The following is a 15,513-nucleotide window of genomic DNA, read 5'->3' as shown; positions in this document are numbered from 1 at the left end:
AGAGGTTAGGGGTTATGGGGAGATGTTGGACAAACTTAAGTAATTTCTCTGGAAGATGAGGGGTGAAATGATAAAAGTTTATAAAATTATGAGAGACATTGATAGGGGAGATAATCAGAATCTTTCTCCCAGGGTAAAAAAAAAATCAAATACTAAAGGACATGCATTGAGTGAAGGTAGGAAAAGTTTGAAGGAGATATTCAGGACATATGGATATTTTGTTTTTATGCAGAGAGCGATAGCTGCCTGGAAGGAGCTTCCAGGAGTGGTGATGGAATCAGGCATGAAAATAGCATCTGCAAGGAATGAAGGGATGTGGTTCATGTGCAGGCAAAGAAATATTTAGTTCAATTTGGCAGTGGTTGGCGCAGACAATGTGGGATGGCAGGTTTGTTCCTGTGTTGTATTGTTCTATGAAATAAAAAACAGATATCTCCTCTGCAGGAGCTCAAAAGTCAACATCTTAAAAAATCTCCAAAATTTTAAACACGTCACAACAAACAGAAAATAAATTAATGGACTTGAGCCTAAGTGAGATTTTCAAGGAGGTGGCAAAGGAACTTGATGGAGGTAAGGAGGTGGATATGGAATACATGGATTTTAGTAAGGTTCCTCATGGTAGGCTCATTCTGAGGCATGGGATCCAAGGAACCTTAGCTGCTTGGATTTAGACTTGGCTTGCCTGCAGAAAGCAGAGAGTAATAGTAGATAGAACCTATTCTGTCTGGAGGTCAGTAACAAGTGGAGTTCCACGGGGAACTGGTCTGGGACCCCTGCTCTTTGTGATTTTTATAAATACCTTGGTTGAAGAAGTGGGGGGGTGAGTCAGTACATTTGGAGATGATACAAAAGTTGGAAGTGTTGGGGATAATATAGAAGAAGGTTGTCATAGGTTACAACAGAATATTGACAGGGAGCAGTGATGGACTGAGAAGTGGCAGATAGAGTTCAATCTGAATAAATGTGAAGTGATGCACTTTGGAAGGTCAAATATGAAATGGCAGGATTCTTAATAATGTGGAGGAACAGAGAGTCTTGGGGCCCAGATCCATAGAAACCTTATGGTGGCAGTGCAAGTTGATAAGGTGGCTAAGAAGGAAATAAGGTGTGTTCAAGAACAATGAGGCAATATTGCAGCTCTACATAATTCTGATTAGACCATAATTGAAGAATTGCACAAAGTTCTGGTTGCCTCATTACCGGTAGGATATAGATGCTATAGTGAACGTGCAAAGGAGATGTACCAGGATGTTGCCTGGATTGGAGATCTGTTTTCTGAAGCAAAGTTGACAGAGCTAGGGCTTTTCGCTTTGGAGTGACAAAGGATGAGAGGTGACTTAATAGAGGTATAAGAGGACGATGGGCTTAGAAAGCCAGCACCCTTCTCCTGGAGTGTCAATAGCAAATAGCAGAAGACATTTATTTGTTTAAGTTGAGTGGAGGAAGTTTAGGGGAGATGACAGAGGTATGTTTTTTTAACACAGAGAGTAGTATGTATCTGGAATGTGTTGCCAGGGTGTGATGGAGCCTGGTACAATGAGGACAATCAGATGACTCTTGCATATGCACATAGATGTAAGAAAAATAGAGGTTACTGGTGTGAGGTAGGAAAAAAATTGATTGTTGTGGAGCAGGTTTACATAGATTGGGAAAACATCATGGGCTGAAGGGCCTGGACAGTGCTATAATGTTTGATGTTGTAAGGCACAAGCAAGTTAAAAGAGAGTGTAGGCACCAGGGCTCCAGTGAGTCAGAAATGAACACAGCAAATATTAGCTGGTGAACCAGATGCTGATTTTCAAATGGTTGGATAGTGGAGTATTGATAGATTCATACTGCATGTAGTTCACTGTGGATCCATCAGAAAACACAGATTCCAAAATAATCTGTATTTCTTAATAACAATGATAATTTTGTCTTTAAAACAATTTTTAGTGGTTGCTTTCAATCATATTCTATGGTTAGATGTAGTTCAATGAGATCAGCTAGTGATCTCAGAGGAAGTCATTGTCTGCAGACCGGATTGTTTTATTTCCTTATACTTTAATGTAAACAGAAACCCAACCCATTCTTGTTCATAATAAAACCCCTTGTCTGCTTAAATGGAGTACCTGATGCCATGCTAACAACTTTTTATTGCAGTAGAAATTGCTAGGAAATCAGCTAACAAGCACTGCACTGGTACCCTCTGGTGGAACCTAAATGTCAAGATTTTATGTCTAGCAACAAATTTTGATGCACTTTCAAGCTCAGGACTTCAAGTTTGTCCTGAGCTTTAAATTCCAGGATTTGCTATTGCCACTTACAAGTCAGCTAGATTCAGTTAAACAAGTTTCAAAAGTAAAGCATTAAATCTTCGACAGATGCTGAGTGATCTGCTTGGTGTTCAATGTTCAGTGCAAGTTTATTGTCATATACTCAAGAAAAATTTTCAAATACATCAAAATTCTTACTTGTTGCAACCAAACAGCCAACTTGATATACCAACTACAACTAAAAATTGAATTACAGGTTCTTATCCCTTTATTCGTGATTCTGAAAACTGAACATTTTTTCCTGCATGTACAGTGTATTTTCAGGTGTTCTAGAGAGAGTGAGAAGAATATTGCTCAGGCAGGCGAGAGGGGAGAGAGCGAGGAGAAAACGCGACTCAGGCAGGCAAGCAGGAAGAGAGCAAGGAGAGAATGCGGCTCAGGCAGGTGAGGGGGAGAGAGCAGCAGCATGACTCAGGCGGGCAAGCGGGGAGAGATCAAGGAGAGAATGCAGCTCGGGCAGGCAAGTGGGTAGAGAGTGAGGAGAGAACGCAGCTCGGGTGGCAAGCAGGGAAAGAGCAAAGAGAGAATGCAGCTTGGACGGCAAGCGGGGACAGAGCGAGAAGAGAATGTAGTTCAGGCGGAAAGCGGGGAGAGAGAGTGAGAAGAGAATGCAGTTCGGGTGGGTGAGCAGGGAGAGAGCAGTAGCACGACTCAAGGGGCAAGCAGGGAGAGCAGCAGCACGACTTGGGCGGACGAGCAGGGAGAGAGCAAGAAGAGAACTCAACCCAGGCAGCATGGGGAGAGAGCAGCCAAGTCAGGTCAGAAGGGGCAGACAAGGGTGCAGTGGGGCCTCTTTTAGTTTTAATGCGGGATCAATAGCCGTCTTAGTTACCCATAATCCCCCACACAGCTGGGACCGCTCTGTTTCAGCTGCGTGGGTGATTACGGGTAACAAAGATAGCCATTGCTCGATGACCTGGCTTCAATCCAGCTTCCTTCACTCCATAAAAAGGGTTTATGTTCTGCCGCCATTTTAATTCCATAATCTGGAATAATCCAAATACTGAGAAGTATCTGGTCCCAAGGATCTCAAAAACATAGAAGATAGGAGCAGGAGTAGGTCATTCGGCCCTTCGAGCCTGCTCCGCCATTCAATGAGATCATGGCTGATCTTAAAGTTCAGTATCCCGTCCCCGCCTTCTCTCCGTAACCCCTAATTCCCTTATACTGAAGAAATTTATATAATTCCCTCTTAAATATATTCAATGAACCTGCCTCTACTACTCTCTGTGGCAATGAATTCCACAGATTCACCACCCTCTGGGTAAAGAAATTCCTCCTCATCTCAGTTCTAAATGGTTTGCCTATTATCCTCGAACCATGGCCCTGGGTTCTGAACTCCCCCACCATTGGAAACATCCCTTCCGCATCCATTCTGTCCAGTCCAGAATTTTATATGTCTCTATGAGATCCCCTCTCAATCTTCTAAACTCCAGCGAGTACAATCCCAAATTGCACAATCTTTCCTCATAAGTTATTCCTGCCATTCCAGGTATCAGCCTGGTGAATTGCCTTTGCACTCCCACCATTGCAAGAACATCCTTCCTCAAATAAGGTGACCAAAACTGCACACAATATTCCAGGTGTGGTCTCACCAAGGCTCTGTACAGCTGCAGTAAGGTATCCTTATTCCTATACTCAAACCCTCTTGATATGAAGGCCAACATACCATTTGCCTTTTTAACCGCCTGCTGTACCTGCATGCTCACCTTCAGTGACTGGTGCACAAGAACCCCTAGGTCTCTCTGCACTTCCCCATCTCCCAATCTATTGCCATTCAAATAGTAATCTGCCCTCCGGTTTGTATTACCACAGTGGATAACCTCACATTTATCCACATTGTTGTGCATTTGCCATGTATCTGCCCAGTCCCCCAATTTATCCAAATCACACAGAGTCAACATGGATTTACAAAAGGTAAATCGTGCTTGACAAATCCATTGGAATTCTTTGAGATGGTGACAGGTAAAATAGATGGGGGAGAGCCAGTGGATGTGGTGTACCTGGATTTCCAAAAGGCCTTCGATAAGGTCCCACATAAATGACTGCCATGCAAAATCAAGGCTCATGGGATTGGAGGCAAGGTATTGATGTGGATTGAGAACTGGCTGGGAGTTGGGATAAATGGCTCATTTTCTGAGTGGCAGGTGGTGACCAGTGGGGTGCCACAGGGATCTGTACTGGGACCCCAGCTGTTCACAATTTGAAAAAAGGATAAGCACCTATATCACAAATTAAAGACCGATAAAGAAATAATAAATATCAAGGAGAGAAAAATATTCACAGTTGCAGCTAGTGTAAGAAAAAAAGTGATGTTTCAGTAGTATAGACAAATCTTTTGGTGGTCCTGGAGTAGCTTTTGGTTAGAGCTAAGGTAGTATGGGATGGCTCAAGAACTTGATAGATGTTGGATAATCACTGTTCTTGAACCTGTAGCTACTGTACTTCAGGCATCTGAACCTTCTGTCTAAAGATAGCAGTGAGAGGAGATTGTGACCAGGGTGATAGAGATCCCAGTTGCCAGCCCTCTTGCAGCAGCACCTCGGAGAGATGTTTTCAATGAATGGGAGGTCAGTTCCCATGATGCATTTGGGTAGGTTTGCCACTTTCCACAGCCTTCTGCATTTTTGGGCACCCAAGTTTCTAAACTAGAATTTTCTATTTTTAATTTTTATTTAAACTGAGCAAACACATGCACAAAATTTTTAGCATCCAATTCCCTAAAACTAAACTCCAGGGAAAAACAGTGCTAAATATTTTCCCTAATTCTCAAACATAGTAATTTATTATCATACATTTATGAAATTTACTGTATGACCCATTCAGTCAACAGCAACTCTCTGTACCACAGTCCAGTCAGCTCCAATCCCCAGCTCTAATCACTTAGACCTGCAAACTTTTATCTCTCATGTCTATCCAGTCTCCTTCTGAACTCATTGAATGACTCCATTTCCATTATCCTTGGAGGCAAAGGCTCCAACTTAATCCTCACAACTTAAAAAAATTCTCTTCACATTCCCCCTTTATCTCATGTTTATAACCTAAACGTAAGTTCCCTAGTCTTTGTCATCAGATAATGAGAATGGCTTTTCTCTCATTATCTTGTCTCAACTGCTCATAATCTTATACACTTCCATCTAATGTCACCTTGATGCCCCAGCAGAATAACCCCTATGTTTTCAAAATGTTTCATTCCTATATTCTCATAAATCTCCTCTGCACACTCTCACATCCTTGGAACATGAGAAAGAGAAGCAGGGCACCTGATGCCTGCCATTAGGCACTTGATGCCTGCTCCCCCATCCCATAATATTATGGGCAATCTTTTACCTTAGCATACCTTCCTTTGATTCCCTTAATATTTAAAATATATCAATTTCAATCTTGAATGTACCCAACAACTGAGCCTGCACAGTCCTTGGGGGTAAAGAATTACAAAAATTCACCATCTTCTGATTGGAGACATTTCTTCTTCATTTTCTGTCGAATATTTTATCTCTTATTTTGATACTAACTACTGAGTCTGAACATCCTTGCCAGGGGAAATAGCATCCACCCTGACAACTCCCTTAAAAATGTTGTACTCTTCAAAGTGATCACCTCTTATTCTTCTAAATGCTAGAGTATCAGCTCAGTCCCCTAAATCTTTCCTCCACCCCAGAGCACCATCTGGTAAGCCATCAATGCTTTCTCTTTATTGCAAGTATGCTCCCTTTTGTATTTCATACAATTATTTATGAAGCCCAAAATATCATATAACTACTTTCTCAATATGTTCTATTAGCTTCAACAATTTATGCACCTGATCTCGTAGGTCCCAATGTTCCTGTACATTCTTTCGACCTGCACATGCTTTAGACCTGCACTATAAAGTCTTTATCACCTGTCCAACCACTGGTGCCCAATTGTGTCACCTCATAATTCTCTGTGGCAAATCCATTCTGCTGGCACACCAAATTGTTTTCTTACCATACCTCCAAGCTTGGTATTATGAGAAAATGTTGAAGTTTTACTTTGCATTCCATCATCTAGAATAATTTTTTTACATCAGAGGAGAAGTGGTCCCAGCACTGACCTATGGTCCTATAGGCAATCTTAAAAACAATCATTTAGCAATCTTAAAAACAATCATTTACTACACACGATTTTCAGTCCAAATGATAATATTGACATTGTTCAACTTTTTTTGTGGTGCCTGGCCTAATGTGTTCTTAAAATCCGCTAGATCACATCTACATCATTTCCATAATCTTCCTTCTTAATAACTGCATTTGAATACAATTTACTGTAATTTCATTAGGCTGAAGATGACTGCACCAGAAGACCAGAAGAGGGCTCACAAAGGTAAATAACTCATAAACAAAGGCCAGATGTTCTCTAAACCTGATTTCCTTCCACAGTTCTGAAAGCATCTGGACAGCACACTGTTTCCAGAGCATCTGTTTAGGTTCATTCAAAAAGCAAACTTTTTAGAAATGTTTCTTGACCATTAATAAGATATAATCTACAGGTTCAAATGAAGCATTTTAATTTTATTATTCTGGGCAAAGTTAAAGTCTGATCTTTTCTTCTTCTCTTCCCTGGGTATAACATTTCTTCAAGGTTTTTAATAAGTTGCCTCTCCCCTTTTAATGACCAGCACATTCTCTTTTGACCTTCTGTGTAACATGGTTTTTAAAGAAAAATTAGTTAATATCTCTATTTATCTTGGCCATTTTCCCACCAAACTCCACCTTCCATCCTACGCTCCCTTGAATGTTTTTCCACAATCACTTTTAAAGGATGAAGCTGGTAAAGTTAACTGAAGTTTAAAGCTTACCCTGATACACTTCCGATGCCTGTGATGATGCCTCCTGCTGGTACATCCTCCTCACCATAGAGTTGATAACCCGCAAACTGTGAAAACTCCAAGAATGGAGATCTGTCAAATAAAACATTTTTTTTAAAACTTAAGACAAAAATAACTGTGAGATACTTACAATTCTATTTTCACTGATAACACACTTCATGTTGCTTGTAGGATCCTGTTCTAGTGTTGTGCAATGCTCATCAACTAAATAACATCAAACGAGCTTCAAAGTAAATTGTTGATATTGTTAATGGGGAATTACTTAGGCTTGCTGAAGACTATGATGGTATTAAGTCATTGAGGTCTGCATATCCTTTCTTAACAAATATTTACAGGGAAATGGAAAATATTATTACTCGATAGCATTAAAGCTATTTTAATTTCAATTTTTGTGAAATGTGGCTCAAGTAATTTTTCCAAACACATAAAATGAAGCACAAACAAAAGCAAAAATACCTGAAAATACAACAGAAAATTGCTGGAAATACTTAACAGGCCAAACAGCATTTGTGAGTAGAAAAACGATAACCTTTCAGCTGATTATCAAAAGTTAAGGATGCAATAAGTTATTGATAACAAAAAGAGGATTTCAATGAAAAAGTATGTTTTAAATGCTGCTTTTACGATTTACGATTTAGACAGTGTCTATTTCATATATGCAGTTTTAACAGATAAGATTTCAAAACAAATACACTATAAAATGTTGGTAGTAGGCACATCATTTTCATGTCAATGATAATTGATAATCTATAGAACTGAATCCTAAAGTTTCTGCAGATGACTGGCCTCACCTACTTGTCTCAACTCAGTAACAAGAAATATGTGCATTAGACAGAATGGTGCTAAAATATATGAAGCAGATCAAACTTGCATCATAAATCAATAATATTGTTTATGTCAAGAAGTTCCTGGTATTTCATTCTTCAAGGCTAGGTGGATGGAATGAGTATGCTTTAAACAATTAACATAGTTCTCATTTATGTTTAATAATGCCAGATGCTGGTTATTATTTGGAGAAACTCAGCAGGTCATGCAGCAATATAGTGACTGGGCAGCTCCCATTCTGCCAGTGCGAAAAGTCAACAGAGAAATCTCTTTGTGACTACAAAGGCACCCTCAATCAGGCTTTACAAATACCTGAACATCCTATGCCCAAAGTAAAAGAATTATTCTAGGCCCTGAATGGAGGAAAGAAATTCACGAAGTTGGACTCATCCCAAACATATCAGCAAGTAGAATTGGATGAGCCCTCAAAGAAATATGTGACAATCAATACTCATTTGGGGTTATTCACCTATACCCAAATGCCATACGGAATATCGTGAATATGGAATATTGCCCCGGCAATATATCAAGCGATCATGGACAAATTCTTTGGCTTGGCTTCGCGGATGAAGATTTATGGAGGGGGTAAATGTCCACGTCAGCTGTAGGCTCGTTTGTGGCTGACAAGTCCGATGCGGGACAGGCAGGCACGGTTGCAGCGGTTGCAGGGGAAAATTGGTTGGTTGAGGTTGGGTGTTGGGTTTTTCCTCCTTTGTCTTTTGTCAGTGAGGTGGGCTCTGCGGTCTTCTTCAAAGGAGGTTGCTGCCCGCCAAACTGTGAGGCGCCAAGATGTACGGTTTGAGGCGATATCAGCCCACTGGCGGTGGTCAATGTAGCAGGCACCAAGAGATTTCTTTAGGCAGTCCTTGTACCTCTTCTTTGGTGCACCTCTGTCACGGTGGCCAGTGGAGAGCTCGCCAAATTACACGATCTTGGGAAGGCGATGGTCCTCCATTCTGGAGACGTGACCCACCCAGCGCAGCTGGATCTTCAGCAGCATGGACTCGATGCTGTCGGCCTCTGCCATCTCAAGTACTTCGATGTTAGGGATGAAGGCACTCCAATGAATGTTGAGGATGGAGCGGAGACAATGCTGGTGGAAGCGTTCTCGGAGCCGTAGGTGATGCCGGTAGAGGACCCATGATTCGGAGCCGAACAGGAGTGTGGGTATGACAACGGCTCTGTATACGCTTATCTTTGTGAGGTTTTTCAGTTGGTTGTTTTTCCAGACTCTTTTGTGTAGTCTTCCAAAGGCGTTATTTGCCTTGGCGAGTCTGTTGTCTATCTCGTTGTCGATCCTTGCATCTGATGAAATGGTGCAGCCAAGATAGGTAAACTGGTTGACCGTTTTGAGTTTTGTGTGCCCGATGGAGATGTGGGGGGGCTGGTAGTCAAGGTAGGGAGCTGGCTGATGGAGGACCTCTGTTTTCTTCAGGCTGACTTCCAGGCCAAACATTTTGGCAGTTTCCACAAAGCAGGACACCAAGCGCTGAAGAGCTGGCTCTGAATGGGCAACTAAAGCGGCATCGTCTGCAAAGAGTAGTTCACGGACAAGTTGCTCTTGTGTCTTGGTGTGAGCTTGCAGGCACCTCAGATTGAAGAGACTGCCATCCGTTCGGTACCGGATGTAAACAGCGTCTTCATTGTTGAGGTCTTTCATGGCTTGGTTCAGATCATGCTGAAGAAGATTGAAAAGAGGGTTGGTGCGAGAGCACAGCCTTGCTTCACGCCATTGTTAATGGAGAAGGGTTCAGAGAGCTCATTGCTGTATCTGACCCGACCTTGTTGGTTTTCGTGCAGTTGGATTTATGCATGGCATAAATACAGGATGCTACCTTGATGACATTATATATACAGGTCGAGACAACTCAGAGCACCTATCTAACTGAGAAAGGATCCTAACCTAAGGATCTAAGTGAACATCTGTCTGCACCAGAACAAGTGTGTATTTATGGTACCTTCCGTAACATATTTGGGCTTCACAATTAATAGTGAAGGAGTCCAAATGGATACCGCTGGTACCAAAGCTGTCCGCAGAGCACCCTACACAACAAATTGAGCTGCATTGCAGTCATTCCTGGTTTTTTTTTAATATTTTATTTAATAAACATATATAAGATCAAATAATTGGCAACAATATCATAGAAATATCATAGAATGTTAACAAATACATAAGAAAAAAATAAAATCTAAAAACTACCTACTACAATTAAAAACTAAAACCCACCCTCCCCCTAAAATTAATCTCATCCCAAAACTGAAATACATAATATTTCATTATAAAATTATTACAATTGATTAATTCCTATTGCATCAATTGACACTCAGGGACCTCAAAGACATCATAAAATTATTATACCTTCAGGGAAAACTTCACTGATCAGGAAAAATAAGGAAAAATTTTATAATTATAATCTCAATTTCATTATTCTAGCATACAGATACCAACTTTGAAAAATAAGGAATTATCCCTTGAATTATACGTTATTTTTTCTAATAGAATTCAACTTTGAATCTCAGCCTGCCTGCCGCCTATCTAATGTTAATGAAACATAGATTTCCATGTTCCAGCAACACATTTCCTTGCTATTACTAAAACCAACTTAACAAATTTTAATTGAGAACCTGACATTAACAATTTAGGAATGGCACTTCTAAAATTTCTTAACAAAGGTAATTTAGGGTTTAAAGGAAAATTCACCCCCCTTAGCCATTGCAAAAATTTACTAATAGAAACCCAGAAAGAGTTGACCTTTGAACAAGACCATATAGAATGAAAAAAAGTTTCAATTTCTATTCCACATCTAAAACATTGATCCAATAAATTCAATCTCCATCTAATCAATTTCTGGGGAGTAATATATAATTGCTGCAGAAAATTATAATTAAGTAATCTATATCTTACATTAATAGTATTTGTCATAACTTCTTTACACAAATTTTGCCAATCTTGATGATCTATATTTGTATCTAAATCTCGTTCCCATCTTTATTTTGAATTAAACAAACTTACTTTAGGTTTCTGTTCTTGTAATAATATATATGCAATTGAAATAAACTTTTTAGTCATTCCATCAACCATTTGTTCCAAATTTGAAAGATCTTTTAAAATAATTTCTGATCCTAATTTCCCTCTTAAATAAGCCCTCAATTTAAAATAACAAATGAATGTATTACAAGATATCATATTTAATCATTAATTGATCAAAAGATATCAATTATTATAACAATCCCCCAATTTAGAAATTACCTTATAATGCCATATATTTTTTAAATGATCTTTTGAAAAAATCAATAGAAGATTAATTAATGGCATTTTTAAATGAAAGAATCTTTCCATCAATTTCTAATTTAACTTTATTCCAAATATTCAACAAATATTTTAATATTGGATCTTCCTTATCTATTACACAAGATTTAGATTCCCATTTATAAATGAACTTGTCCAGTCTAACTTCTCCTATCTTATTTAATTCAATATCCACCCACGATGGTTTAATTTTAGCAAACATGAAAACTAAAACCTTAGTTGTGCTGCTCTATAATAATTCTTAAAATTAGGAAGTTGTAATCCTCCTTGTTCATATTTCCATGTTAATTTTTCTAATGACTTTCTTACCATTTTCCCTTTCCAAAGAAACTTCCTAACTTGCTTATTTAAATCTTGAAAAAAATTTTGAGGTTAAAGTATAGGTAAAGTTTGAAATAAATATTGAATTTGTGGAAAAACATTAATCTTAAAACAATTAACTCTCCCAATTAACATAATTGGGAGTAGGTTGTATTTTGGCACCGCTCCATACCTTTTTCAAGTTTTTTGTCCACCACCCTTTCATTATCTAAAATTTTATAACATGAATACAATAAAGAATTACATTTAAAGAAAAATAGAAAAAAAAATTTAAAAATGTATGATTACAATATTACAATATTATTAAGGAGTAGATGAATTTAATTGATATTTGGCGAAGAGTTAATCCTACAGAGAAAGATTTTTCTTTTTATTCCTCGCAACATAATTCTTTTTCTAGAATTGATTATTTTTTAATATCAGCACATATGCAGGATAGGGTTACATCTGTGGAGTATAAGGCTAGATTGGTTTCGGATCATTCACTATTATTATTAGAAAATTTGAGTTCAGAAGATGTTCAGAAAGTTTCAAGATGGAGATTTAATACTATGCTATTGCAAAAACCAGAATTTATTAGTTTTTTAAAAAGCAAATTGAAATTTTTATTTGTATTAACTGTAATTCTGTTTCTAGTCATTTTGTTTTATGGGATGCAATGCCAAATTATCAGTTATGCCTCTAAAGTAAAGAAGGAGAGAATTAAAGAGATTGAAGACTTAGAGGAAAAGATAACTGCTACTGAAAAAGAATTTCAAAAACATGCTACCGAAACGCAAAAGAATCAGTTAACTAATTTAAAATTTAAATATAATGAATTACGAACATATCGGTTTGAATGTTTAATGAATCGAACTAAGCATAAGTTTTATGAATGGGGTGAGAAAGCTCATAAAGTTTTGTCATGGCAATTAAAAAAGGAACAATTATCTAGGATTATACCAGTGATTAGAAAGAAATCAGGTATTACTTTTAATCAAAAGGAGATTAATGAGGAATTTTGTAATTTCTATAAACAATTGTATACTTCGGAATGTAAAGATGCAACTGGAGATGCAATAGATTCTTTCTTGGAAAATATTAACTTGCCACAATTGAATCAAGAAGACAGACAAGAGTTAGATAAACCTTTTACAGAAGATGAAATAGAAAGGGCAATAAGAGTCATGCCGAATGGAAAGGCACCTGGTGAAGATGGGTTTTCTATAGAGTTTTATAAAGTTTTTTATGCTGATGTATCTTCTATTTATAAGGATGTATTACAACAAACTTACAATACTTTTCAATTACCTGAGTCTTGTTCTAACGCAATAATTACGGTTATACCAAAAAAAGATAAAGACCCTTTACAGGTTTCTTCTGATAGACCAATTTTGTTAAATGTAGATTATAAAATTGTAGCTAAAATTATGGCTAATAGATTAGCTCAATATCTGCCTAAAATTATACATGGTGATCAAACGGGATTTATAAAAAAACAGGTATGCGTCAGAAAATATCTTACGGTTAATAATCTTGATAAATAAATCTAAATTTCAGTTGAATTATCCAATAGTGGTTTCATTGGATGCAGAAAAGGCTTTTGATAGAGTGGAATGGAAGTTTCTGTTCAAAGTACTTGAGAAATTTTGTTTTGGTTCTTCATTTATTGGATTGATAAAGGCTTTATATAATAGCCCAAAGGCTAGAATTGCTGTTAATGGCCAAATTTCAGAATCTTTTGATTTAACAAGGTCTACTAGACAAGGATGTCCATTGTCACCTGCTTTATTTGCCATAGTTATTGAACCTTTGGCACAATTAATACGTCAAAATGAAAATGTTAAAGGTATGAGAGTTCTGAATGAGGAATATAAGATTAATTTATTTGCTGATGATGTTTTATTATATTTGGTGGATCCGGATATTTCTTTACCTGCAATTCAAGAATGTTTAGAAATTTATGGCCAATTATCTGGTTACAAAGTAAATTGGGCTAAAAGTGAAATTTTACCAATTTGTAAAGGTGATTATTCAGTATATAAAAATATTACAAATTTGAAGTGGACTACACAAATTAAATATTTAGGAATTAATGTTAATACGGAATTTCAAGAATTATATTCAATTAATTATTTTCCTTTAATAAAAAGGATTAAATTAGATTTGATTAGGTGGAGGGATCTACCTTTGGGTTTACTAGGGAGGATTAATACCATAAAAATGAATATTTTTCCTAGAATACAATATTTGTTCCAATCAATTCCTTATTTTTTTTTTTAAAAAGTTTTTTTAAGGATTTATATAAAGCGATTAGAGAATTCTTATGGAAGGGAAAATTTCCGAGAGTAGCAATGAGAAAATTGATGTGGGATTTTCAATTTGGAGGTTTAAGATTACCGAATTTTCAGCATTATTATGAAGCAGCTCAATTCAAATTTTTTAGTGCATTAATGAATATGGATGACCCACCTAGTTGGGTAAAGATAGAAATGGCGGTTATTTTAGAAAAATTTCCTCATGAGTTTTTGTTTCGATGGAATAATAATTTATTACGAACTTATGATGTGCCAATATTGAAACATTTATTGAATTTATGGACAAGTAAACTTAAAAAATTGGGACTTAAAAATATATATTCTGGAAGATTCCCATTATATAATAATCAACTTGTTCCTTTTACGGTCTCCAATGCCACTTTGAAACAATGGGAAAAGAAGGGAATAAAAAATTTATCTGATTGTTTTTCTGAGGGTTGTTTTTGTTCCTTTGACGAATTACAAAGGAAATATGGTATTAGTGCAAATTCTATATTTGTATATTATCAATTAAGATCTTTTGTAAAACAGTTATGTGGTCGACATATGATTTTATTGCCTGAATCTAGTTTTGAAGAATATGTACTTTCAATACCAAAAAAGGGATATATATCTGATTTGTATTGTATTTTACAAGAAATTGTTAGTAAAAAAGACTGGGATAAAGATAAGTTGAAATGGGAAAAAGATTTAGGTCAAAAAATAGCTGAAGAAGCTTGGATGGAAATTTGTCAGAATAGTATTTGGAAATTAATTAATGCTAGACTAGCGATGATTAATTATAATTTTATTCATCAGCTATATTTAACGCCGGAGAAATTTAAAAAATTTGGTTTTAGTAAGTTGGATTCTTGTTTTCGATGTGATCAGACGGCCAATACCTTTTTGCATACTGTTTGGCTTTGTGATCGATTGCAACAATTTTGGAAAGGTATTCAATCTGTTTTTAACAGTTTATATAATATCCATCTTGTATTAGATCCCGATATATTTTTATTAGGGAACATGCAATCATTAATCGATTTAGGTTTAGAGGATTATCAGATTTCATTTATTTATTTAGCTTTAGTTGTGGCTAAGAAATGTATAGCACTTACTTGGAAAGATAGAAATATACTAACTTTAGATAAGTGGTATTTGGAAATGAAATTTTGTTTGACTATGCAAAGGATATCTTTTTCAATTCAGGATAAGATGTCTTTTTATAAGTTAAAGTGGACTCCCCTTGCTAATTATATGCATTTAAGTTTGATTTAAATATATGTTTAAGTGTGATATTTTAGTATTGACAATTTTTTTTTGTTGTTGTTAGAATTGTTTTAGGTTAAGTTTTATCTCTTTTTTTGTAAGTTGGTATTTTTTTCATATATAATATTGTCAATTTTATTAACTCTTCACTCTTTATTTTGGGGGGGAGGGTTGTACTAATTTTAAGTTAGACTATTAATATTGTGTTACAATTAACAGGGGGGTTATTTTGTGTAGTTTTCTGATGTAATATTGTAATCATATCTTTTTAAATTCTTTTTTTCTATTTTTATTTAAATGTAATTCTTTATTTTCTTCATGTTATAAAATTTTAAATAAAGTCTTTTT

At 36.5% G+C, this 15,513-nt stretch overlaps 1 protein-coding gene across 1 annotated transcript in view; it reads right to left on the bottom strand.

Annotated features, from left to right (window-relative positions):
• Positions 1-15,513, bottom strand: part of mccc2 (methylcrotonyl-CoA carboxylase subunit 2) — a 158,698-nt gene that overhangs the window by 92,908 nt on the left and 50,277 nt on the right. The window contains 1 exon segment of the mRNA XM_069936759.1: positions 7,135-7,236. Within this exon segment, the coding sequence (XP_069792860.1) occupies positions 7,135-7,236 (102 nt within the window).

The sequence above is a fragment of the Narcine bancroftii genome, chromosome 1, assembly GCF_036971445.1.
Source record: "Narcine bancroftii isolate sNarBan1 chromosome 1, sNarBan1.hap1, whole genome shotgun sequence".
Lineage (NCBI taxonomy): Eukaryota > Metazoa > Chordata > Chondrichthyes > Torpediniformes > Narcinidae > Narcine > Narcine bancroftii.
The sequence above is the reverse complement of the archived record's forward strand: the minus strand, read 5'-3'. Positions and strand labels throughout refer to the sequence as shown.